The sequence below is a fragment of the Colossoma macropomum genome, unplaced genomic scaffold (assembly GCF_904425465.1).
Source record: "Colossoma macropomum unplaced genomic scaffold, Colossoma_macropomum, whole genome shotgun sequence".
NCBI classification, from domain to species: domain Eukaryota; kingdom Metazoa; phylum Chordata; class Actinopteri; order Characiformes; family Serrasalmidae; genus Colossoma; species Colossoma macropomum.
The window spans coordinates 11502269-11525804 of record NW_023494784.1 but is presented as its reverse complement, the minus strand read 5'-3'; the positions used below and the strand labels follow the sequence as shown (position 1 = coordinate 11525804).

The window sequence follows — 23536 nt, the reverse complement described above, 5'->3', positions numbered from 1 at the left end:
ACCTTTTTTTTTTCTTAATATTTCAAATTATTAAAATAATCCAAGGCTTAATGAAGTGCTCAAATATATATATATATATATATATATATATATATATATATCGGAACAAAACCTCGTATGTCCAAAATGGTAACTTTACAGGAGAAGGAAAAAACCTACTTTACTTTTAATGTAAGTCAATGGAACGAGACTTTTTTTCAAGTCAGTTTGGGCCGTTTCTTTTGGTCCATTCATCATTAAATTTAAACGCAATGTAAAGGACAAGAGGCACTTTCAAAGTATGTCAAAAACTGGAAAATGACAAAAATGGAGATACGAGGTTTTGTTCCGACAACGTTAAGGGAAATAATCTATATATAAATAATCTAAAATATATATTGGCGACTATTTTTTTATGCACTGCCATTCATACGTTTGGAAAACACACTTTAATAGACAACCACTTTATAGTTATTGAATTTGCCTGTGCAAAAGATATAATACATTTTACATTTTAGGATTTATTTTTTTCCCTAATATATGAAAACAAAGAGAAATAGAAGACAAATATACATTTTTACATATATATGAAGTAGCTTATTTTATTTTAGAAATTATTTTCCTCAATACAAAAAGACTGTCAATAAATGGTTGACTGTTTATGCACAGCAATTCAAAAATTTGGAAAACCGTCAGATATAAAATTTATGTCCAGAATTCATTAAATCTTCAACATATTTGTCGTATTTCAACATTGCTGATCAAAACTCTAGGCAGAGAATAAAAATGTCTACACTATATAATTTATCAGTTAATAACAACCTAAACTATTGAATAAAATACCTAAAATATGTCATGATGTCTAGATTAGTTACCAATAAATTGCTTTATTATAGACTTAGAGGTGTTACTCTATACATAATACCTGTTTGTCATTAGTAACCTATTAGCTGTCTAGCTAAGCCAAGATTACCGCCTTCGATATGAACTACACTACAGTTCAAGATCTCCACTTTTGAAATATGATGAATTCTGGATAGTAATTTGATTATAACTTAATTCTCAGTGTTACACAGCTTTTTCACTCATTTTACAATCTTCTACAGCTCTGTTCATAATTCTGGACACATACATATTCATATACATCTTGCTAGTATCTTAACAGTTATTTAAAACCTGTGACGTTGCACTAGATGAGCATATTAGAATCCTTTTATACACTTGTCAGCAAACAATTAAGACTAGTAACGTCATCCTGACAGCTCCTCATCCTTTCAGACCCATAGCACTGAGTTGTCTTCCTACAGTGGAAGGATGGACAGAAACACCTGTGGATGTTTTCAGATCAGAAGCAAGAGTGGAGCTTAATTTTCTTCAAAGATGAACAATTTAAAAGTTTATCTGATTATCAGTAAGTGGACTGACGTATTATATTTCCTGAGAAATATCTCCTGAACAGTGAAGAAGCTGTACGCTGTTGCACAGTACAGTATGTCCTCAAAAGAAAAATGTGTGTGTAAGCTTTAACATCACTGCCAAATCACGGTCCAAGCCCAGTGGTTGGTATATAAAGAGCACAACTGGTCTGCGGGCTATCTGCGTCTTTGAGTGCCACTTCCTGGTAGTCCAGCTCCTCAATCTTCCGGCACGCAGCGAGGGGGCCGAATAAGGCCGTCCGAGTGTGTTGCAGCGCCTCACTCGCAGGCTGACTAAACGAGGTCACAAAGGCTGTTTTTGTGTCTCGCAATCCCTTCAAACGAAAACCTGCACCTCAATTAGCCGAGTTCTTATCTGAATCCTCTCGAGGAAGCGAGGCCCGCTTTTCTTCTCAGTCCCATGTCAGCTCCCCTCTGCTTCCGCCCCCATCCCAACGGCCTCTGGTTCTCTCTGCCAGCTGCGTGGAGCCTTCACGTTAACACACATTGCATTTATAGCATGGCTTTATCTGGAGCTGCACGTGGCTGCCCTACAAGGGGCTCCGAGGGGCCCGATGTCCTCCTGGTGCCTTTTTTTCATATGAGCGTCTCATTCGGCCACCTGGAAGAGGCATTCAGAGCTGGTGTTTAAAAGCATCTCCAACTGCCCCAAAATCACTTCCTCTGCCTATAAATAACAGCAGGAGTTTGATGTGGAGAAATACGGGAGTCATGCAGAAGGTTTGAGGGTCCAGATATCTTCGCTGGCAGCCTGAGAGGAAGCCAGGATGTTTGTTTTTAATCGACTGACATTGGTGTTGCTGTTTCACTTGGGGGCCATTTTTTATTAGATGTCAGGCAGCAGAACCCAAAAAGTATCATGATGCTCTCATTGGAAATCACAGCTTGTAATTTTCTATCACGTATCAGCAGCCGCTGTGATACTCACTCCTCTTGAAGGCTGCTCTACACTATAAAAGCTCTGTGCAGGTACATTTCTTGTTCATCAAGATACAAACAATGTAAATGTTCCCTCAAAGGTACAACAGTGGTTTTAAGGTCCAGTTGTGCACCTTAAATAAGTTTTTCCAGGTGAAAAGTTCGTATTTGTACCTTTTCAAAACCGAATGTTTTAAAACAGAACCATAAAATAAAAAGCCTGGAGACGAGACGGGGTGTGTGGAGTCAGTACAACTTAAAAAATATAATTTTAATTAATTATGGTACAGTTATGTTCCCTTACTAAAGGTACTGAGTTGTACACTTGAAGGTACCACCCCAGTGACAAGAGGCGCACTGCCTCAGTGACAGTTTAGTACCTTTTTTTCTAAGAGTCTACAAAATACGCAAGATTGGTCCAGAGTTGGAAAGAACAGCTTTCTCTTGTTTTGGAAACTTTGTACATTCTTCGCCAGGTCTTCCTTGAAAAGAAGTTTTAAGGGACTACTTTGGTAAATAAAGGTTAAATAAAAATGTAAATAACCTGGCATGATCTTAGACAGGTAATCTGTGAGTTATTCCCTGGCAAGCAGACACTCTAGGATTTGTATATATATAGTCTGGGGACAATGTTTTGTTAAATTGCAGATGAAAAGAAAAAGATGCACCTATGCCATGCCATTATCTGTAAACTAAGCTTGTAATCACAACAAGGTGTTTTCCTTTGCTTATGCAGTAAACAGCGGGAAAGAGGGAGCAGCATGCATGCCCCCGTTCCCTCCCTCGCTGGGAAGTATTGATCCACTGACTTGAAAATAAATTAGTTGGGGAGTAGAGAGAGAAGGAGAGCAAAAAAATGAAATGGTGCTGGAAAGTGAATGCAGACAGTGAATAGGCTCGGAAAGAAATCTTAGCAAAGTAATCCTTTAATTAAATTAGGCAAAGTACAACAAAGATGCCTCTGTTTGTTGTTGACTTTTTTCTCCCCCGTCTCTTTCTATTTCTTTCCTTTTTGTTCCCCTGTTCTTAAACAGCAGCAGGTTTCTGAGGTTGCTAGGTAACTGGGATGGGTTAGTTGACGATGGCTGGGATGGAGGGGTATTTGGCAGGCAGTGAGAGAAGTGTGGGGCATGTAGCAGGCTGTGGCATATGTGTGGGGAAATTGGCAGGCCCCGGTGGATGTGTAGTGTATGTTGCAACAACTGATAATTGTGGAGTGTCTAGTAGGCACTGGTCTGGTAGGTCTGGGAGGTGTGCAGTATGTTGTGGTGGAAGTATGTGGTATTTGGAAAACTTTGGTAGATGGGTGGGGTATTCTGGTAGATGTGTGAGGTATTTTGGTAGCCTCTGGTAGAGCTTTAAGGTATTTGGTAGGCTTTGTTGGATATATAGGGTGGAGGTAGAAGGGTAGAGTATTTGGTTGGCTTTGTTCGAGGTGTAGAGTATTTGGTTGGCTTTGTTGGAGGTATAGAGTATTTGGTAGGCTTTGTTGGAGGTGTAGAGTATTTGGTAGGCTTTGTTGGAGGTGTAGAGTATTTGGTAGGCTTTGTTGGAGGTGTAGAGTATTTGATAAGCTTTTTTGGAGATGTACGCTGGAGGTGTAGAGTATTTGGTAGGCTTTGGTGGAGGTGTAGTGTATTTGGTAAGCTTTGTTGGAGATGTAGGGTGGGGGTGTAGAGTATTTGATATGCATTGGTGGGGATGTGGGGTATTTGGTAAGCTTTGTTGGAGATGTATAATGCAGATGGAGGTGTAGAGTATTTGGTAGGCTTTGGTGGAGATATAGAGTATTTGGTAGGCTTTGTTGTGGATGTAGGGTGTTTGGTAAGCTTTGTCAGAGATGTAGGGTGGAGGTGGAAGTGTAGAGTATTTTGTAAGCTTTGGTTGAGATGTAGAATATTTGGAATACTCTGGTTGAGGTATTTGGTACTTAGAATGTTACATAGGGTGCAGTTCTTAAATGGCAACATTGGCTGAAATGGAGATATTCAGTATCAGTGTAGGGCATTTGTCAGACTGTGTTGGATATGTAGTATTTGGCAGTCTATGGTGGACATATGAGTGTTACTGGGCAGCTATGGTGAAGGTTCTCAATGTAGAGTTTGAAGCAAGGTCAAAGCCCTAGAGACTCCAAAGACCAATAATAATACACAAAACAGAGCAGAAATACACACACGTTCTTGCCTACAGCAGAGTAAATGAGTAATCAGCAGTCCAGACTGGAATATTAATCCTTTTGGTCATCCCCTCTGTAGATAATCTGTATTTTCAGATGCTCTGCTTGTTATGCCAGAGCAGCAGTAATCCAACCCAACTGGATACTGTGCATTTTACTGTCTCTCAAGAATGTGGCCTCTTTCTCAAATTAAGCTCAGCAAAGACTCAGCAAAGATGCGCAGTGTGCAGATCTGAGCTTATGCATATAATTGGACTATCCTTCTTCTGAAAGCCCAGGTCACACTGAACCAACGTTCTCCAAACACCAGTATTTTCCACCAAACGCCAATATTCTACGCCAAACACATCATTCTACCAATCATTCTCCGAGACCTACATTTTTCCCCATCAAACATCAGTCTTCTTCACCAAACACCCACTTTCTCCACCAAATGCCATTATTCCCTGCCAAACAACTGTCTTACTCAACAAACATCAACGTTCCACAACAAAACACCAGCATTCTCTACCAAATACCAACACTGCCCAACAGACACTGACACATTCACCACCAATCATCTTCTTCACCACCAAGCATCATGTTCTGTAAATTAACTGACCAGCCAGATAAACCAGTATGTATTTAGACTCCCAACAATCTCTCCCACCCACTGTTTGGGTTTGCTGGAGAATGCAGGATTGGTGTGCTCTGAGCTCAATGCAGGCATGGACAGTGTTCATGTACAGCAAGCATGTTCTCCTGTGCTGTAGCTATTAGAGCAGCCTTTAGGACCGGTCATTAGTTGAGATAAATGAGTGTGTAGTGCTGGGATGAGGCTGCCAATGCGGCCGCTAAAGAGTGCTGGTGTGTCAGAGGCCATTAGGAGACTGACAGCAGCATGACTGACCCTGCCACTCCACAGCCCAACACAGCTGATCCTCAGCCTGCCTGACAGCTGTCACTTACAAACACCACCAGCAGACTCTCACAGCTGATTCTGCCCATAGATGCCCTGTTGTGAGCTTTATATACACCACGTGCAGTCATACACATACAAACATATGCATACAGACACATAACTCACATACAAACAGAGGCATATAAACAGAAAAATCATAAACAGAAATATACATGAACACAGTATATACTACATACTAGTGAAGAACTTGTAGGTCTTCAGAGAAGGCCTAATGATTTCTGGCAACTTGACAATACATGTCTGTAATTTGGCTCATTTTCATTTAATACAGTCTTCATCCTTTTTGTATTTAAACTCTGCAATTATTATATTAATGTTTTCATTCCATTGTTAAGTTTAGGGTGGTAACACAAGGGCTAAGGTCTTGAACCACCAAACTGAAAATTGTCCAGTTAGATTTTTTTTTCCTGTGGTATCTAGGCAGATACAGCCAAGCAAGCTTTCCAATTGGTTAGGACTTGAGGAGCTGAACTGAAGGCTTTAGATTATACATTATATTAATTACCAATATAATTTGGAACTGACAGTGGAATCACCCAATCATGTTTTGATTGGATGGGAGCATTTTCATGATAAAAACATCACTCTAGGCCTTTTTGGAAGTTCTAGATACAGTGCTGACTGTGAATATGAGTGTCAGCTTTCAGCTAAAGCTAAGGTTTCAGTCAGTTGTTAGAAATGGCAACTCTGTGCCAGAGCTGTTTATTGAAAGAGTCACTCTTAAAGCCCTATTTAGATGGGATTAGTTTTCCATGTGGTGGGGTAAGGGCAGTTTACCTGTCTGTAATGTTTTTGACCACTGGATATGAAATATCAGTTAAAATGACAGAGATGGGAGTGGTCACTCAATTTACATACTGCATTTACTCTAGAAAAGAGTAGAAAAGTTGTTAAAACATTTAATTTTAGCCGTTATTTAGTTTACCCTGAACATTTGTCTTACTGTCGTAAGTGAAGGCAGTGTGCTGTTTCACTGCATAAAATCAGATTTTAGCCACCAAGAATACAAGTAAACACAATGTAGAGTGCCTCCATTCTTAAAAAATAAAATAAAGTCATTTTCCGTGGAATACAATGGTGTTTTTACCAACGTGTCAGTTTGTACAGGATTAATATAACCTGAGGTAATTTCTGCGGCTCAATATATGGTAAAAAAAGGTCGACATCACTGAGAAATGTCGGTAAAATTTACGTTACCCCACCTCCTCATATAAAACTAATCCCATCGGAATAGGGCTTAAAACCTCTAAATACAAGGTTATATACATGTCAATGCCGATTACACTTCAAATAAAATATATGAATTGTCTTTTACGAGCTTCAAATGCCTGTTTAATCTAGAATGGCCAAAACATGTTCACGTGTACTCATGTTAGCTTAGAGCTAATGTACTATTAGAAATCTTATAGGGACACTAGAGTTTTGACCTTTATAACCTGAACTGAAGGCCTGGCTCTGATAGTCACCCAAGAGTCTAATAGTCAAACTGCTGCATACAAATGCATGTGTGCACACTCATTGTCCCTGTGTTGTCCTCATCGTCTCCAGTGTCCTGTCCCGGTAAATGTGAGTACGTCCTCCTGAAGTGGTTCTCATTGTGTGTGTGTGTGTGTGTGTGTGTGTGTGTGTGTGTGTGCGCGTGCGTGTGTGTGTGTGTGTGTGTGTGTCATCTGGGGCCACCTGCTTCTGATCCCTCTGTGTGTGGTGGCATGCAGAAAGAGTGACCACAGCCTGCAGCTGCCTGTGCCCTCCCACAGCCCTGACCCAAATCCACCCCGTTATCGTCCACTCATACCACTGACCATAGGGGACCTTTCAAATGAGACTCAAGAGACGTTGAGGCTATTGTTACTCCACAGTGCTCTCAAACGGTCCATTACGTTTTCGCCCTGTTGGCACAGTGCATAATGATGTCATGCTACAAGTGGATGTGTGTTTATTTCCTTCACAGGCAGGAATGTTTTAACAGAATATGGAAATGTGTTTGATTTCACTGATTTCACAGTCTGTGCTGGATGTGTGCAGTAGACGCTCCAAGGTCATGTTCATTATGGGAGTTTACTCTAGCATGGCTCGTTTCTTGGCATCCTGGTAAACATCTTAGACATCATGAGCAAAAATCATGCTGTTACAAAAGTATGGTTAAAATTCAGACTTCAAAATTTCTGCTGCTACTGTTGTTATGGTCAGAAACAACAGAAGCAAGTCTATGTGAGCTTATTCAACAACGAAATGTGGTATAAAGCACGTGCATGATGATTTAGATATGCAGTTTGCACCATACTAATCAGTGCTTCTGTTACTTGTTAGCTACATTAACCTCATAGTAAAGTCAGTCCTGCTCCCACCCGCTCCCGGAAGATTTCATCCCACTCCCGCAGAAAATCGGAATCATTTGTCCTACACCCACCTGCAACCGAAACATTTTGTCCCGCAAAGTTCTGTCAAGGCAGATTGACATCTAATTTCGGACATAGTCTATTCACAAATACATTATCCTAAATTATGCTAAAATAACATGGCAGTCATGGTCATCTGGCTCGCTGTGAAGTAACTTCACCAAACGGCATTTATTCCCATTAAACACAATGGGAAACACTGAAACTTAGTCCCGTGCCGCAAGATATTGTGGCAGGTCCTGCGGGAATCTGCTTCTGTACAAACTAAAGAACTTCACACATCAAATATGTTTTTTGCATATATACATATATTACATTTGGAGTAACATGAAGATAATTTTATTCTTTTTTTTTCACCAAACTACTTCTTTACAAGTTTAAACACTCTTTGTCCGTTTGGTTTGGCTGACTCTGCTGTTCATTCTTCTTTCTACCTGCAGTCAATCCGGGAGGTGACAGGCTATGTGCTGGTGGCTCTGAACCAGTTTGACTATCTGCCGCTGGAGAACCTGCGGATCATCCGTGGCACGCGACTTTATGAGGATCGCTACGCGCTTGCCATCTTCCTCAACTACCGGCGTGACGGAAACTTTGGCCTGCGGCAGCTCGGCCTCAAGAACCTAACAGGTACGGCCTCACAAATGTGCTCCAAAGCAGAGAGGCCCGGAAGAAATGTGATTTCGTTACCCCCAAGTAAAAGGCTCAAATACTAAGGTGATGGGACTGTGTGAATAGCAAGGTTTCCAGTCAGGAGCAACTTCATTTGAATATGCTCAGGAACTCATTCCCGGGGGGAAAAAGAAACAAACTTACGATTAGGTAAATCAGGCATGTCAAACTGGGGACCTTCCAGGCCAAAGTGCTGCAGGATTAGTGTTTAGTCTTATTTAATGCTCTGAATTCAGTTCATGAAGGCCTTGATAATCAGCTGATGAGCTGAATCAGGTGTGTTTAATGAGGCAGTGCGCTGAAGTCTACAGAGTTTTGGCCCTTGAGGACTGGAGCCTAACACATGTGAGGTAGATTGTTCCGGTGCAGAGTTGGGGGGGATTAACTATGTTGTCTTGAACGAAGCCTCTGCTTGTCTGAAGCCTTCAGCTGGTACCGCTCCTCAATCTTTACTGACAGTTTCTGTTGAAGCCAGTTTTGTGAAACATCAGGCTTATGGAAACACAATTTAGCAATTTATTCACTCTTCTAGATGATGATAAAGACATTAGGCACTGGGACATCACCACTAAGTGCACTGGAAGGTAATCAGAACTATATGTTGAGGTTTTTTAGCTATTTTTAGAATTTCTTAGTAAAGATAACATGAACATCTTGGTAACTAATGCCAATGTTATCAGCATGTGTGCGAGCACCATTCTGTTTCTGTTCCACCCATCATAAATTGAAGGGACACTCTGTGACCATTGCCATATCTGTTGTAAACATGCTGACTCACATCCTACAGCAGTGCTGCAGTGGTCTCTGGAGTGATCTGGAGATGTTTTGAAAAATGTGGAGCATTGAGGGAAAGTTCTTTAAAATGTTATTTGCTTATTTATTTATTTATTTCCCCCCCCCCCACCCCCTAAGTGGCTGATGCAGAAGGAAAGCCTGATTCAGACATTTCTACTAGGAAGCCGAATATCACATCTGTATTTATTGCCCTCTGCATCAGTAGCAGTGCCACTTTAGAATAAGACTACCCTTTATGTGCTTATAAACACTTTAAAAATCATTAATAAGCAGTCATAACACATTACTAATGTTAAGATTAGATGAGCTGATATATCTGATAAATATGAATGTGGGATGAACAGTTTAACATGAGGTTTAATGGTATAAGTGAATGTGGGTTCACTATTAGACAGGTCACTGTTGCCCTTTTTATTTGTGTTGTAACTGCTTATTAATGATTTTAATGTGTTATTGACCTAATTAATAACTGTTAATAAACACATTTTTAACCACTCATAAGGGCAGTAGTGACCTGTTGTTTGCCTAATAGTGAAGCCACATTCATTTATACTGTTTAATCTCACATTTTGATGTTTACTGTTCTTCGTCTTTTCCATCAGTCACCATTAAACTTCATCACGCATTCCTATTCATCAGATATAACAGCTGACCTTTATATCAATGTGTTTTCACTGCTTATTAAGTATTTTTGACCTAACAAATAACCATTAATAAACTAATTTTAAACCATTCGTAAACCCTTTATAAGGGTAGTCTTATTGTACAGTGGTACCTCAATGGCTAAGTTAGCAGTCTGGATTAGTGTGGGGGAGATTCTCAATGGTTGTATGATGTATTTCCATAAGGCATGCTGGGTATTGTAGTGAGAAAATAGTGAGGGGATAAGCACAGATAGAATCATGAAAAAAACAACTCTGTGAATTCTACTGTATAACAGTCTATAACAATAAAGCATATTATATGCTCATAAATGCCTCCGTTAAACCATTTAAATACTATTTTCTAGGAAATTTAATCCTTTACATCTGAAAACTTGGCATTTCGGAGGAAGGAATTTCTGTAGAAGGCCACCTGTTGGTGGGGTGGCTTAAGGCCTCAGGAGTAAATAAGTCTTTGAATGTGCTGAAAACGCATTAATATGTATTTGATAAGTGATTGAATTTTTTTCCTGAAGTTAGGGCTGTGTGATTGCGGAGGGCTGAAAGGCAGCCTGTGCGACGCGGCTGAATAATTGCGGCTGGAATTAGAGCTATAAAATCCAGGGCTTGTTTTGGAGGGAAATGGCAGAAGCTTGTTTAGAGTGACAAGGCAAGGTCAAACTGCCGGCGCAGCTCAAACAGCCCCGGCAGAAGGTGAGGCCTTTTGTGTTTTTAAAAAGTGCAGGTTTCTGAGTTACGCTGTTATGCCGAGGCGTAGAGCGGTGTTAAAACAGGTTTAATTAGATCCTGCTTGCACCGGCACACTCTCTGATTAGATTATTCGGGACTTATAATGTGCTCGGTGCTTGTGTAATGTGTGCGGTGCTTGTCATTTTCTTCAAACGAATCACGTATCTGCTCAGACATGACCCTGCATCAATAAGCGGACATTAGAGAACGTACGATTGCCATTAAAATCCCCTGTAACTAAATACTAAATTATTCTCAGCAATGCATCAGTGTTGTTGCATAGAGATCTGAGTAGAAGCTATTCATCTCCAAAGTGCTTCTAAACCTGAGGAAAGAAATATAAATGCAATTATTTTTGGGTAGGTGAATGTGATTGTGTGTTGGCAGAGGACAGATAGTAATAAAACTCTGCAAACAGAGCCACACGGCTTCACAACGAGTAAACATCCCTTTTCGTCTGCGTGTGTAAGTGACCCCGCATTTATCCAGTCGCTGAAGTGGCACAATATAAACCTACTTTGATTCAAGGCCTTGAATTTTACACTAGCTGAGAGTAACCTTGCTCTAATGTCAGACTCTTGGCTGCGTGCCTTTTTCCACAGCCGCTGACTTTCAGCCCTGAAAACACCAGGAATACAGCTGTGCTTCTGACTAGACTGGGGGATGAGGTGGTCCTTTTGGGCCATAAGGTAGCAAAGGTATTTAAAGATATTTGACAAACTCTTGTCTGCATTCTAAACATTTGTTATTGTTAAAGGCTTCCTGAACTGAACAGCAACAGCCTTAAGGCTTGAAGCACTTGTTGCTCTTTTAAGGTGATTCCCAAGCTTGGCTCTGGAGAGCCCCTGCTCTGCACACTGGAAGAGTTTAATGCCTCTAAAAGCTACATCATTTACAGTCATTACTTGAAATGGTTACTAACGCATTGTGGATGCCTGAGACATTGTTTCATGGTGGTTTTGAGATAACATTTTTTGTCTAAAGTGCATTTTAAAACCAATTAATGTTGGAGAGATACATGCACAGCATTATAAGCCCAAATAGTCCCCAAAGAAAACTAAATAATGAATAAAATGAATAAAATGGTACATTTGCACTGTTGACATTGCAACCCAGGGCCATCAGTAGACCCAATTTACTGGGGCACACTTTTAAAGTTTCTTGTCTTAACCTTGATTGTCTGACACTACATCTCCCAGAATGCCCCAGCATCTTTCCTTTGAACGTATTGAGCTTCCATGAAGTCAGGCTGTTTGGCAAGTGTCTTCAGTATGGAGCTTACTGTAGGTGGACATAAGAGCTATCCGGACGGGATTGATTTTTGTATGAAGAAGTAGAGTAATGTAATTTTACCGGCATTTCTCAGTGAATATTATTCCTGTCTGAATGTGTCAAGTCAGTATTGATTCCGATTTCTTTTACCTTCGTAGAAATAAGTGTATATTAATCCTGTGCAAATGGACACTATTGAAAATGCTCTTATATTCTAAGGAAAAGGAGTTTTTTAAATATAAGGTCACTCAAAGAAGAGTCTTCCTGTGTTCTCTTTGGCTAAATTCAAGCTGCTGATCAAGTAGCCCCTCCCATCTCTGTACTGAGATTCCTTATCCTATGCGAATTGACCATAAACATTACAGACGTCCTGTGATAAACTGGAATTAACCCTCTAATCCCATCTGAATAGTGCTACAGCCATGTTCGAGTAGACCTGTTCAACAGCATAGACATACAAATGTGTGAATGTTAATGAATTTAACAGCAGGTCGATCACAGATCAGCTTGAGTAATGCTAGCATTTATCTTAAGGCTTCCTGCTTGTAAAAAATAAGGATTACACTACTGAATCAAAGGTACTGGATATGTTAGCAACTTATGTAGTCTAACTGAATTTAATACACCCATAATATTTGTATTTCATTTGGAAATAAAAGGAACTTTTTCGGTCAAAATATAAAAGTATTCAGTCAAAATATGTGCAGATTTCCATTTTTAATGCAGACTGCTTTGCCCCTATAACTGACAAGCGAAGAGATTGGGCTGTGCCCCCTCTTAATTTAGACCAATGGTCTCCAGCCCTGGTCCTGGAGAGATACTTAACTGCAGTTCCTGGTACCAACCACAGTTTGCCACACCTGCTCAGCTAATTAACCTCTTCCCAAGTCCCTGACTGGCTGGATCAGATATATTAGAGTTAAGTAAGGGGTGGGCAGCGTATTGGATACAGGTGGGAGGTAAACTCTCTGCAGCAAGGTAGCTCTCCAAAATTTAGTACGTCCCCCAGCACAACCAGCAGTCTAGAAATGCTCCTGACATGACCCCTGGTTCCTATTACCACCACTGTAAAGAAATCTGTGCCTGTAAGATTATCTACAGTTAACCATTTCACATCAAACCACTCTGTGTTTACATCTCAATTGTTAAATTATGAAGAAATATATTAAAAAATGGTGGAACTTTGCTTCAACACAAAACCCTGAAGTAGAGCGAGTCAAAAGATTGTTGGCGTTACTCTTTGAGTCGTAACCAAGAAAAAGAAACAGCTGTGGAGATACTGAAAAAACACCAATTGACCTGTTTTGGAGGACCTGAAAGTGCAAGATAGGGTGTAGGGTTGCAAGAGGACCAGGGCTGGCAACCTCAGCTCTGCAGAATCAAAGAAGCAGTGCTAGTCTTCTTCCGAGTGTGGATCGAGCAATCTCAGCGAAAGTGATGATGTGAACGTATTAGAGAGGAAACTGTGCAGAGAGTTGAATCCTCAGCAAAACAGCCAATCAGCAAATCTCCCACAGTGCCACTCTTTTCATTAGGAAACACCCACAGTTTGAACTGAACTATTAGGAGAGAAGCAGAGAGAAGTGCCAGCAGTTTTGTACACAGCTCTCTGCTGGGGTTTGCCTGTCTGGACTTTCTATGAAGCTAACTGCTGATTTTGATGTTATGGCGCACTGCATGTGTGCTTCGGACTGTTTATTCTGCTAATTCTTCCCAGCTTTGTCAGGGAGATCAAACGAATTGTCAAAGCAATTCTAAAAGGCTGTCGCATTTATGACAAGAAAAGCAGGTCAGTAGTTCTAGAAATGCCTGTGTGGGAAAGAGGCTGGAGTTTTTGATTGAAGATCAAATTGGCCTGAAAGAAACTGCTGACCTATGCAGCAGTTCTCAGGTTGGCCCAGCCTTAGTTAAAGAAACTTTTCTCTTCTGTTTGAAGGTAGTTATGGAACCCCGGAGGGGACAAAGGTAAAAAAAAAAAATCATTAATTCGAGTGCAGTTTAAGCACGGTTTCTTTCTTTCGCGGTCACGATTTCTTAAATTGTTTCCTCGTTTTCTTTTAATCGTGGTCATGTTTTATTTATTTATTTATTTATTTATTTTTTGATTCAATGTGGTAGATATAGGTCATGTTATTTATTCAACTTACAGCTCCCTGAGACTGTCTGACGGGTTTTGATGAGTTAGATTGATAAGATAGAACAGAGATGCTCATCAGGTCTGATTCTGATTTGGGGGGTTATGAGGAAACTGTAGCTCCTCTTCACAGCGACCAGTCCTCATATTCGTCAGTGCAGCTGCAGTTTGGTGGTGAAATGAAGTAAGACAATAAACTACAACCACAATATTCACTAAACTACACTTTCTAATGATAATATTTAGCAGAGATAGAGACTCAGCGCTGCCGCTTAGCGCTGTTTCTGCTCCAGCGACAAGCTGCAGTGTTAGAGACCATCACACAAGAAATGGTCAGCGTCAACGTTTCAACAAACGCAAATTAAACACGCACAGAAACGTTCATGTGGGATGAGGTCAAATGGCGAGAGAGTTTAATAGATCTATGGATTAAATGTAGATATATTAATGTGAGGATGTTGAAACGCTGATCATTTCATCCTGTAATTGTGTAATGGTCCCTAACACCGCAGCTTGACGTGAAAGCAGAAACACCGTGGGCCGTTTGCTTTGAAGAGGAGCTGCAGTGTCCTCATAACCCCCCAAATCAAAATCAGACCTGATGAGCATCTCTGTTCATTACCTCATCACTCTAACACATCGAAACCCATCAGACAGTCTCAGGGAGCTGTTATCAAAACACAAACAATGTGCATTTGGTTAAAAATAAAACATGACCACGATTAAAAGAAAACGAGGGAACGATTTAAGAAATCTTGACCACGAATAAAAGAAAACGTGCATATAAACTGCAAAACCTTCACTCGAGTTAATTATTTCTTACCTCCGTCCCCTCCGGGGCTCCGTAGGTAGCTGCTTCTTTTCGTGGTAATAGTCAGCCTCAGTTTTTCCGATGCAAAGCTTGTCACTCTTTCCGGTTGCACCATATAGCATTAAAGGTCTCGACACTTATCCCCATTATCATGCTTTCTGCACGCTTGTTTTCCCTGGCGGAAGAATAGCATGTAATTATGTTGTACTCCTACAGTCCTGAAAATAGACAGTGCATGTTGTTTTCGTATGCGGCTGTATGTTCTTCAGGTTCGTGATGAATCATATATATAAAAATAACACATCCTGCGTGCATTCATTGTGTTGTTATTGTTCTTAAAACACATTAAGTCCATTTATATTAACCCTCCTAGGTTCCCCACCTTGAAACATTTCTTCGTACATTTTTTGTAATCATTTCTCACTTGTAGCTTAATGAAACAAACAGAAAAATTCAGTCAAAAAATCAGATTCTGAACTTTCAGTTCATGCCACGCTTGTGTTTGTAGGTAGATCAGGAGATAATGTGGTGCCTTCAGCCTCATACCTACACACTTAAAGATGGCGCTTCAATGTTCTTTAGTAAAGAAAATGGTTCTATATGGAACCATGAACACTCAAAGAACCCTTTGCATGATTAAAGGGTCTTTTGCATTGTGAAAGGGTTCTTCAGATTGATGGAGAATGTGCTGTCGATGGTTCTATATAGCACCCAAAATCATTCTTTTATTGTTATGACATCACGATTGTAACAATAGAAGAACCTTTTTGAGTGATATATAGAACCCTTTTCAAAAAGCTTGTATGTAGAACCATCTAGAGCACATTCTCCATCAATCTGAAGAACATTTCCATGATGCATGGAACCCTTTTATTTCGCAAAGGGTTCTTTGAGTGTTCAGAGTCACAGAAGAAAATCGACAAATTATCAGCTGAGGTAGACTGTGTTCTTCAGTGAACAAAATAAATGCAGACAGCGCTGAGAAATCACTCTTTTAAAGGAGACAGAGTGGATTAAAAGGCAGAAATAGACGCCTTTCGCTTGTGCATTAAAGGCTAAAGCAGCAAAGACCCATTGATGCTGTTCTGACATGTAATTTAGTCAGAGGAGACAGGAGAATGTATGGAGAGAGGAGCTGGAAGAAGCTGAAGTCCTCCTTCTCTCCTGGCTGGTGGTGAATGGAGTGAAAATGTTAGAGGGTCCTGTGCCCACCTCCTCTGCTCTCTCTGCTCTACCTGATCACTGTTATTATACGGCCTCCTGCGCTCTCTCCACTCAGACTGAAATGTTAGTGTAAGTGCTCGGCCCTGGCATTACCCACGCTCCCCTGCTCCACACGCTGCTCCCGGGCTGCTGATTGGCTGGTCGAATGGCCGAGCACAAACCGCGCCTTGCTCCCCACCTGCCCCCGGGGCAGCATCCAAAATGGCAGCAGCTGCTCCAGTCGCTTATTAGGCGCCTCCGTAAGAGAGGAGGAGACGAGCAACCGCGGAGTTTATTATTATTACAGCAGGGCACTTCACCGAGAGGGAGAGAGGGAGAGAGGGAGAGAGAGAGAGAGAGAGAGAGAGAGAGAGAGAGAGCAGCACTAGGATGCACACAGAAAGAGGGAGAAGGAACAAATAAGAAGGATAAGGAGAGAGAGAGCAGGACAAAAGAGACAGAGAGAGAGAGGGAGGGAGAAGGTGAGAGAGGGACTGTGCAGTGCTTGGATACACACAGAAAGAGAGAGAAGGAACGAATAAGAAGGAGATGGAGAGAGAGGAGAAGCAGGACAACAGAGAGAGAGGGAAAGAGAGAGAGAGAGAGAGAGAGAGAGAGAGAGAGATCATAAACGAAAGAAAAATAAATGAAATGAGAAGAAAAGACAGAAAACAGAGAGAAGGGCAAAAAAGGGAGAGAAATTAAAAAGGAGAGAGAGAGAAAGTAAGAAAGAAAGAGCAATGAAGACTGAAAAGGAGAGATCAACAAAGAGAAAGAAAGAAAAAAGAGTGAAGGAGGAAGAGAGATATAGGAAGGGAATGAGAAAAACAGAAAAAAAGAAAGACAGAGAAGGACAGAGAGAAATGAGAAAATATGAAGGAGAGAGAGAGAGAGAGAGAGAGAGAGAGGAAGAAGAAGAGGGAGAGATCAAGGAGGAGGAAGTGAAAAAAGAATGAGAATGAAAGAGAGAGGGATAGAGAAAGAGGAAAGAAGAGAGGGGGAGAGAAAGAGAAGGAAAGAGATCAAGAAGGAGAAAATGAAGAAGAGAGAGAGAAAGAGAGAGACAGTGAGAGAGTGAGTGAGAGAGAGAGAGTGTGAGAGAGAGAGAGACAGAGTGAGAGAGAGAGAGAGAGAGAGAGAGAGAGACAGAGTGAGTGAGAGAGAGAGAGAGAGAGAGAGAGAGAGAGAGAATATACAGCAATAAGCTTCATTTAAACTGTCTGTAAAGGATGTCAGAGCTCCTGACCGCTGAGGCCTGAATGACCCGTATCTCCTGTATGATGTCAGTTTGTGCTCGACTTGGATTTACGTCACTTTTTTCTTTTTTCCTGCACTGATTAAAGACGTTGGCAGGTCAGTAGAGGAGAGGAGCGCTGAGCTCTGAATTAGAGCACAGAGTCCTTATTATCTAAGAGCTCCTCCAGAGAGAGGAGCAGTGAGTTTTGTTGAGCAGAAGAAACCGAGCCGGTTCAGTGAATAATTCAGGTGCTGCATATTGTTCCTCTTACTCAGTCCCTCCTCTGTACGCGGCCAAGCGTCGCAAACCCTGAGTAACCCAAATGCCACACTGAGGTGCCTCCATCTAACATCATCCAGCTGCAGATCTGAAGAGCCGGCAGCAGTTCCACACCTGCACCTTCAGGGCATGAGTTGGGCTTACTTCAGTCACCTGATAGTCTTTAGTACATTATTAGCTGGCTAGCGAAGCCAAGGTAGCTATCTTTAATATGAGCTACACTACCATTGTGGTGTAGACAGCGTTGGTTCATATTGGGAACGATCTCAGGCTCAGCGCTGATGCACAAAATCCTTCTGTTCTGGTTTTATTAGATCTTAGTGCAGCTTTTGATAACATTGACCACAAGATTTTAATCCAGCGTCTTGAATGCTGGGACGGCTTCTCTGGCACAGTTTTAGAATGGTTTACATCATATTTAGGTAATAGGCAGTTCATGGATTTAGTGGGAAATCATTCATCAAAAAGATTTGCCGTTTCTTGTGGAGTCCCTCAAGGTTCAGTGTTAGAGCCTTTGCTTTTCTCTTTGTACATGCTACCTCTGTTAGGAAACATAATATTAATTTTCATAGCTATGCTGATGATACCCAGATACATTTCCATTCCTTCTAACGATCAAGACTCCGTAGACAGACTGACCAGCTGCGTATCAGGTATTTCTCAGTGTAAGTCGCACAATTTTCTACAATTAAATCACGAAAAAGCTGAAATACTGATTGTTGGTACAAAAACTCTGAGAAAACTGCTTTTATGATAAACTTGGTTCTTTAGCTTCATATACCAAACCTGAAGTAGGAAACCTGGGTGTGATCTTAGACTCTGAGCTCTGTTTTATCCTACATGTAAACACAGTCACTGAAGTAGCTTTCTGTCATTTGAGAAATTTAGCTGAAGTTTGGCCTTTTCTGTCTCAGCTTTAAGTGCTCTTTATTGAAAGGGGACAGTTTGGCTGGTCTAGCAGGTCAGCTGGTTGTTAGGACTCCCATTTTCTCAGTAGGTTTTAATCACTTTTTGCACTCCAGTTTTGTAAACTCCTGTATTTTCACTTATTTTTATTTCTATCTCATATTATCTCATATCTAATCCCCTCAGAAATATCTCCTTAAAAAGGAATAATTTGTACTTAATGGCTGTTTTGACTGGAAATGAATTAAATGAAGGGGGATCTCTGAGTTTCACACAGTACACACACACATACAGAAAATCAATGGAGCGGTATCAGAATATTGCAGGTAAAGATTGATCTGATCGCGTGCAGTGTGGGGCAGTGTGGGGCAGTGTGGGGCAGTGTGGATCAGAGCTGCAGCGGTAGAGCCGGTGGGTCTACTGCTGCAGCTCCAGCGGACCACTGCACTGAAGAGCCTTTATCTCCTTAACCATCACTAACACTCTAATCGATCCCTTTACACCTCTCCAGAGACCCCGGAGAAAGAGCCGACATGATAATGTGACAGCAGCGTCAGAGAGGTCAGAGCAGACGAGAGCGGTCAGCTCGCACTAGAGAGAGAGAGGAGACGGGAAGAGAGAGAATTACAAAGATAGAGGAGAGGGTAAGAGAGAGAAATTGAGAGAGAGAGGAGAGGTTAAGAGAGAGGGAAAGAAAGAGAGAGGAGAGGAGAGGAGAGAGAGAGCTAGATATATAGAAAGACAACTAAAGAAGAGAGAGAGAGAGAGAGAGAGAGGAAAGGGAAAGAGAGAGCGAGAGAATTTGAATTTATACAAAACCTTTATTGATTCACACGGTCGATCATGATGATAGCAAAACAAGAAATGGGGGGAACAAAAAAAACAAAAGAAAAGGAATATCGCGCTACACACAGTGAGGTATAACAAAGTACGGCTCTCAAAAGAGAGTACATCACCTTAAAAACTCCCCAAAGGGGAGCTCACCGTCATTCACTGAGCACAGAGCGTTCATACGACTCCAGACCTCCTCAGAGCTGCTCAGGTCTTTTCTGGATGAGTAGAATTTAAAATCAATGAATATTCGGGTTTTCAAAAACAGACACAGGATCAGTGTCACTGTGCCCCTCGATAATGCTCTTTCTGCTCACCCAGGCTGCCAAGAGAGAGAGTGAGAGAGAGAAAGAGAAAGAGAGAGGGAAGGGGAGGGAAGAGAGAGAGAGAGAAAGAGAAAGAGAGAGGGAAGGGGAGGGAAGGGAGGGGGAGGGCAGGAGAAACAGAGAGATTGAGAAGAAGAAAGTGAGAGACACAAAGAGAGAAGGAGACAGAGAGAGGGAGATGAGAAGGGAGGGGCAGGGAGGAGAGAGAGATAGAGAGAGAACAATAGAAAGAAAGAAGAGGGGATGAGAAAAGAGAAACATAGAGATAGAGGGGAAGAAAGAGAGAGAAAGAAAAAAGAAGGAGAGAGAGAGAGAGAGAGAGGGATAGAGGGTGAGAGAGAGAGGATGAGAGACACCCAGAGATACAGGCAGAGCGGGAGAAAGACTGTACGAGCTAATGCCCCCATATAAAGTGGAGCGTGAGCAGAGCCGTTTTAAAATAAACGACAGGGCAGAAACAAATGAGCTCATGTGGGAGAATGTAAAATAATGCACACTAATTTCTCATTCAGCAAGCAATTCTACACTGTGTTAATCAATTCTTGTTTCAGAAGAGGCAGAGCAGAAATACATTGTTATAAATACAATAATGGCTACTTCTCATTGTCTCTGCTGCCCCAAACCTCAAACATTATCATTTTAAGGGAGCTCAAGTCTCGTTTTGAGGGGAGCAGAGCTCTTCCTGGCTCCCCATTACATAAACACTGATGTCACTGATGCTTTTGATTGATGGAAACTATCCTTTGACTATACAGTCAAATGCAAAAGTCTGAGCACCCCAATCGAAATTTCCTTTAGTTGATTTTCTAGGTAAAAATAAATGAACACATCTTTTACAGAGAACACACTTCTGCGCATTTTAATGCACTGTTTGTGTTTTATTTACTGAATTAAACATGCTGGGGAGAAAATGTGGCCTGTGAAAAGTTTTGGCACATTTTATATTATATGTCTTTTGTTTTGCCCAATATTTTAAACTCAACAAATAAATAGAAAACAGTGCACTGAAATTTGCAGATAAATGCCACATTTAAGTTTGCAGAGCAGAGGTCATTAATAGGCGGACCACGGTCCGAGTCCGGACCCAGACGCTGTCCTATGCGGACCTGGACCTATAACCGATAAACTATGGAGATTTTTTTTTTATTTTGACGGGGTGGTCCTGTTTTAATCAGCATATTATTTCTAGTCATTACAGTACCAGTTTAGTGGCCTGGGAAACTCACAGACCAATCGCATGCGTTATAAATATCACGTCACGCTACTCAGCCAATCAGATCTGGGCATTACGGTGAGCACTGAGACTCGAGTGAGTGATGCACACACAGGGGAGGGACAAGGCGAGAAACAGCAGTCGGAGAAGAAAGTGAGTCAGATTATTTCACACGGCGTTTTCTAAAAGAGAAAACGGATAATAAAGGCTGTTGAAATATGACTGAATTGTACTTTATTTGATTTGACATTCAGTTGTCGACTGTATAAGATGTTGATAACTACTAGGCTACTTCAGTAAACAGTATATGGCACTGAATCATGATGCAAGTTAGACATTATGATGTTCTGGACCTTTGCTTGAGGAAATTTTCTCTAACTGGACCTTATTGAATTTTAATTAAAGACCTCTGTTGTAGAGAATGTGTTGGCTTAATTTCACTTAGAAAATCAATAAAACATGTAATTTGACTGGGGGTATTCACACCTTTGCACATGACTGTAATACATTAATGCTTCACCCACAGCCCATCTGTCAAACACAAGGCCCGCGGGCCAAGGTAGGCATGTAACACAGCTCGCAAACTTATTTTAATTTTCTATTAATATTAGCCTGATTCACCCTGAGATGCACTACAGTCCCCAGCATGCACTGCAGCATAGTGTGCATTCTGACCCCCAACATCAATCTATGGTTACACAAAAAGAAAAGATGCCCGGTGTCCAGTTCAAGCAAATAGGCAGTTTAAACAAAACTACCTAAAAGAATGTATTTTTATTTAGATTTATTTCTGGGTAAGTATTATATGCCTGTTTTGCTGTTGCAGTTTTGTTAAATAAAAATGAAATAAAAACACAGCTGGCCCACTGACTTGCTGAAATTTTTAATGTGGCTATTTTAGAGGTTGAGTTTGACACCCCTGACCTACACCATGCCAGTTTACCCCAACTGGTCACCATATAAATGTGATTGACTGCGTTTGATTGGCACAACAGAGTAAAATATGATCTCATTATGCTTTGAAAGAGCAAAGGGGATTTGGCTAATGGACAGCAAAGGCACCAATCAGGATGAAGTTTGGAGAATTTCTTTAAGAACAACATTCTTGTAATATGCATTGAAAAAAAAATCTAAATGTAATCTAATTTCTATGAAAACAACTTGTAGAAGTACAGTTTCTTCAACATAGTTACTTAAAACTACACAAATTGTAGGAATTTGTCATTAAAATAAGTAGCTTTACTGAGTCAGGAGAAAAAACATCAGGCTAAAATATATTGAGCATGTGCTGCTACGAGTCGACTTGTAAAGCCTGAAATAATCATTTAAAAGTCATAGGCGTCTGACTGAATTTCGTGGGAGTATTTCGGACCACATCATACGTCTTTATGTATTACCGTCACATGCAAAGGCTCAAAAAGAAGGTCTGGCTCAGTGTTTAGGTCTCAAATGCAAAATCAACGTTATACTGTTGGAGAGATGATGGCTATAGTAGATCATTCACTCACATCCTCAGAAGAAACGTCCTTCACCAAGACTGAGTTCTCTTTCAACATCTACAAAACGTATATAGTGCAGCTTTAATGAAATGTATCTGAGTAAATGTAGCAAAATTTAACTCCATCTATGTTATTTACTGTGTACTTCAGAGCTGAAAGACCAACATGGCATGAATTTGACAGTTTCTCAGCTTTTGAAACATTGTAGATGATGTCATGTTAAATTTTGTCACTCTAGTTTCGTCTGTGTCTCCTTCTTTCTCCCCTGTCCATGTCCTCTGTACCTCGTGTGTCCAATTTTATCCAAAATCCTGGCCCTGAAACTGTAGTATTACCAGTTATCTTTCCCTCTGCACTTAGCCAGGGGTTAAAACACGCCTCTCTACCTGACATTTCAGAGTTCCACCAGCACGTCTTTTACAGAAGAATTTGGACAGACTTTTGTACAGGCGTCCATTTTTCTCTTCTTGATCACACTTTTCTCTTTTTTTTCTCTTTTGTCCTCATTCAGTTGGTAATTACTGCCTGCTGGCTTTGCAAAATAATAACAGCCTCAATAAAAAAGAATAAAGACGAGCGTGTCAATTTAACACGTTTTTCATTCTCTTTTTTTCTGCAGTTTTCAGTTTGATTTTGCCGAATTGTGTGCTATTGTCCCTGTCTGCCTCTACTCAATAATCAGAGACTATTGTTGGCCTCTTTAACCCACTGAAAACAGACTCATCTGCCTTTGCCACATCCATCTCTATAGTCTGTGTGTAAGAGGTCTGTGGACCTGAGCCCAAAGGAGCCAGACAGAGTATTGGGTTTCAAGCCTAAACTCCCTGGTTGTTGTGTGCTCCTGCATTACCCCTCACTGTGGTTTGTGTTGGGTTAGCACTGGGCTGGGCATTTCTTGCTGCATGTTGAAGTATCAGCATCACCTTTTCTGTTGATCAACTCAAGTGCTTAGTAACAAAGCAAAGCACTGTGAAAGCATGTCTGCAATAATCAAGCACAGAAATTATTTGGGAGAGAGGGGCTAAAGGGAAAAAGGGCAACATGAAAATGAATTGAACTTAACGTCATTTACTGTATATTACAATCACTCTTATAAAGAGA

General features: G+C 41.0%; 1 protein-coding gene across 1 annotated transcript in view; it reads left to right on the top strand.

Moving 5' to 3' along the window:
* LOC118796652 (receptor tyrosine-protein kinase erbB-4-like) overlaps positions 1-23536 on the top strand; it is a 600895-nt gene that overhangs the window by 327493 nt on the left and 249866 nt on the right. Inside the window, exon 3 of the mRNA XM_036568052.1 lies at positions 8310-8496. Within this exon, the coding sequence (XP_036423945.1) occupies positions 8310-8496 (187 nt within the window). The remainder of the gene's footprint in view (positions 1-8309; positions 8497-23536) is intronic.